At 41.1% G+C, this 3,992-nt stretch overlaps 1 protein-coding gene across 1 annotated transcript; it reads right to left on the bottom strand.

Moving 5' to 3' along the window:
* Positions 1 to 422: 422 nt before the first annotated feature.
* LOC143030777 (uncharacterized) lies at positions 423 to 1,706 on the bottom strand. Its single transcript, XM_076193992.1, has one exon. The coding sequence runs from the start codon at positions 1,436 to 1,438 to the stop codon at positions 497 to 499; it is 942 nt and encodes a 313-aa protein (XP_076050107.1). The 5' UTR covers positions 1,439 to 1,706; the 3' UTR covers positions 423 to 496.
* Positions 1,707 to 3,992: the final 2,286 nt, after the last annotated feature.

The raw sequence follows: 3,992 nt of genomic DNA, 5'->3' as shown, positions 1-3,992 counted from the left end.
ACCTACGACATCACAGGACTTCAAATTCACTGGTAGTACATGTGGACACACACGGACATTTACCAGAATGGGAAGAAGCACGCCCGATCTGCACCGGACTTCAAAGGAGAATGAGAAAGCTGGTCGAGTCCGCGTGCATAACACTGGGAAAGGTCAGCAACCACAGAGAAGGGTTCGTTAACTTGTCATTTGCAGCCGCCAGATTGGTTGTGGTGGAGGGAGTATCGGGCCAATCGGCATGCGACTTGCTGAAACGTCCAGCCGGATGAGCCATAAAGAGAGTATATATGATGTACACACACGCTGTCTGTCACTCTGAAGAAGACTTGTAGTCGAAACGTCAGTAATACAGTGTTCTCGCTCTAACCCGTATTTCTCTACCACCTTTTCACTCATATATATATATATATATATATATATATATATATATATATATATATATATATATATATTCCAAGACAGCTGCATCACACAGGTAACACTTGACGGGCTTCTCTCACATGTGGGTCACCACATGTCGTGTGAGAGTACTCTTTACTGAGAAAACTGCACCACACAAGTCACACTTAAAATGGTTCTCTCCAGTGTGAATCACCACATGTCGTTTGAGATTACGACTTTGTGAGAATGTGGCACCACACAAGTCACACCTGAATGGCTTTTCTCCAGTGTGGGTCACCACGTGTTGTTTGAGATTACTCTTAACTGAGAAAGCTGCATCACACAGGTCACATTTGAAAGGCTTCTCTCCAGTGTGGGTCATCATATGATGTTTGAGACTACTTTTTCTTGAGAAAGATGAATCGCACAGGTCACATTGTAAAGGCTTCTCTCCGGTGTGGGTCATCATGTGTGGTCTGAGACTACTCTTTTGTGAGAAAGCTGCATCACAGAGGTCACATTGGAAAGGCTTCTCTCCGGTGTGGGTCATTACATGTCGATTGAGAACGCACTTTTGTAAGAAAGCTGCACCACACACATCACAATTGAAGGGCTTCTCTCCAGTGTGGGTCATCACGTGGTATTTGAGAGCACTCTTTCCTGAGAAAGATGCATTGCAGATATCACACTTGAAAGGCTTCTCTGCAGTGTGGGTCATCACGTGATATTTGAGAGCACTCTTTGTTGAGAGAGCTACATCGCACAGGTCACACTTGAAAGGCTTCTCTCCAGTATGGGTCATCATGTGATATTTGAGAGCACTCGTTCCTGAGAGAGCTGCATTGCACAGGTCACACTTGAAAGGCTTCTCTCCAGTGTGGGTCATCATGTGATATTTGAGAGCACTCTTTCCTGTGAAAGCTGCATCACACAGGTCACACTTGAACGTCTTCTCTCCAGTATGGGCCATCACGTGATATTTGAGAGCACTCTTTCCTGAGAAGGCTGCATCACACAGGTCACATTTGAAAAGTTTCTCCCCAATATGGGTCTTCATGGGTTGAGATCATTCTTTCGTTAGAAAGCTGCATCATACGGGTCACACTTGAAAGGCTTCTCTCCAGTGTGAATCCTCATGTGTCATTCGGGCGCAATCTTTCATGACAAAGCTGCATCACAAAGGTCACTTTCTTAAGGTGTCTCTACATTGCATATTTAAGTTGCTTTGTATGATTTGAATGCGCCAGATGCCAGACAGGATTCCCTTTATTATTATATGAGGAATATACGGAATCTTCAGACACCTTTTTTCAATGAAATACCAATTACCCTATCTGAAAGAAAAACATAAGTTCGAAATTTAACTTTTTGAGAGCATGTAATAGGAGTAACCCTGCTCCAACTGGGTGAATCATGTTTTCATGGTCATTTGAGATCTTGTTTTTGTTTTGTATAGAGAACCCGACCAAGTGATCATAAAAATTAGCTAAGAACATATCGGATGCTATGAACCACTCTCCATCAACCCCATTGACTTAATAGTGGCAACAAAATGAAACGAAAAGAACTAGACCCTGTGGTGGTACAGTGGAAAAAGTGTTTTATGCCACTGAAGCTCCAGTCACACCAAGCTTACGACCTGTTTCCAGACACCTTCGACAGTGGCCCTTTTGTTTCTCTCATGGTTAGCGCCAGACTATTTCATATTCACCTTCATGATGGGGAGGAGGGTGAGATTCATTCCAATTCCATTGTCTTGAATTCTTTTTATAAACAGAAGAATCACATAAATCAGCCTGGTCACCGGTGGTCGGAAACAGGTCGTAAGCTTGGTGTGACCAAGCCCTGATTTTGTGTAATTAACCCATTCAACTCCGATGACAAGATGTCTTGTCATTTGGTCAAATAAAACAAAAAATCATAATAAAACAACAAAATGTTTGATGATCAAACAGCACCAGAAAAATATGATGTCGTCAGTCCTCCTCCTCGAGGAGGAGGACTGATGACGTCATATTTTTCTGGTGCTGTTTGATCATCAAACATTTTGTTGTTTTATTATGATTTTTTGTTTTATTTGACCAAATGACAAGACATCTTGTCATCGGAGTTGAATGGGTTAAAGAGTGCTTGTGGTTTTCGGGATGATCCCATGAAGCATGCCAGCTATGTATCGATTCTGAGAAATTCAAGAATCCAGCAATGATTGTTGTTGCAGTAACACAGTGTGGTTTGTGACTGAATCATCTGGACTTAATGCAGATTCGAGGTTTGATTTAAAAGTTCATTTTGGAACATAGCCTAAGAACCAGCGTTTCAGGATGTTTTTTTGTATTGTTAGAAAAGGCGATAAATCAATGGCAATTTTACCCATTTGATCTGTCAAAGATTACTTTAGATCTATGGATTAGCCTATTAGAGGCTAATTTTGGTAGCGGGTCTATCAGTGAAGATATTAAAATATATATTATTTTAGTGACATTGGGATCAATAGTTTTTAATGTCATAGGTAATATGTGTGCACCAGATTTATCAGGTTCCAAGTCATATTATGTTATTGTTTCTTTGTTGAAAGCAAACTGTGTAGTCAAACCTGCCTATCACAGGAGCCTTTTGGTATTTCAACAAGGGAAAAAGAGGAAGAGTTTGTAAATGAGTTATATGCTGAACTAAAAAAGGTAGTCAATGATTGTATATTTGGATCACAGTTAGATTCCAGAGTGAGAGACAAATTGTTTATGGCAGTGGAAAATTAAGTCCATTTATCAAATTTAGTAGCCTTGGATATAGATTTAAGGAACATGAACTCGGTTAAATTTTTTGGGGGAAAAAAATCACAATTTGGACTAAAAAATTATGTTGATGAGCCCACAACATCACAGTCTGAGGTTAAATTGGTGGATAAAGTTTGCAGACATTGTAGATATTTCCATGATAGTACATTTTGTAGGTGGAATGGGCAGGGGGATGGGGGGTGAGGTAGTATGTGTGAGCAAAATTTGACGCAGCCCAAAGGGATTTCTACCCATCCTCTCATTTTATGCAATGGGGGGATGGAGAGGGGGGGTCGCCGATTTAATGAAGCGGCCTTGCTGTGGATGTGCTGTGTCTTGCGACACTGCGTCTGACCCAGGGCAGTGGACAAGGTGCAGGGATGACCCATCATTCAGGAGGTGCTAAGATAAGAGGGAGGGTGGAGGGGTGTGGAGTGTATTCAGGGATGGAATGGGTGGGAATGATTTTATGCCTTTTTCTTTTTGGCTACCCCCCTTTAAGGGGGAAAAAGCCTTGGTATATGTATGTATGTACATTTTGTAGGGCCTCAGATGTAACTTGTGCCATGAAAAGGGTCATTCATGAGTGTGTAAAGAGGAAAAAACAGTTCCTCCTAGGTTTAATGGAAAGAAAATTGGATATAAAGCAAGTAGTAAAGGCAAGAACAAGAAAAACAATAAGGTTCTGAATGATGGTGATGATATTAATGATGATATATTGTTAACGGTGAAAGAACATGTTGATGACACATACACAGAACTCTTTTCCCTCCTTATCTTATTCCACAACTAGCCAGTGGGCAACCAGAGGCCACAACTCTACTAACTAAACATAAT

Source organism: Oratosquilla oratoria, chromosome 12 (genome assembly GCF_046742065.1).
Source record: "Oratosquilla oratoria isolate Oo_2021 chromosome 12, ASM4674206v1, whole genome shotgun sequence".
In the NCBI taxonomy this organism is placed as follows: Eukaryota; Metazoa; Arthropoda; class Malacostraca; order Stomatopoda; family Squillidae; genus Oratosquilla; species Oratosquilla oratoria.
Note: the sequence above shows the minus strand (reverse complement) of the source record. Positions and strands in the feature narration are given on the sequence as shown.

Excerpts from the sequence above, each read along its gene's own strand:
- LOC143030777 (XM_076193992.1), bottom strand. The coding sequence starts at position 1,438 with ATGAAGACCCATATTGGGGAGAAACTTTTCAAATGTGACCTGTGTGAT.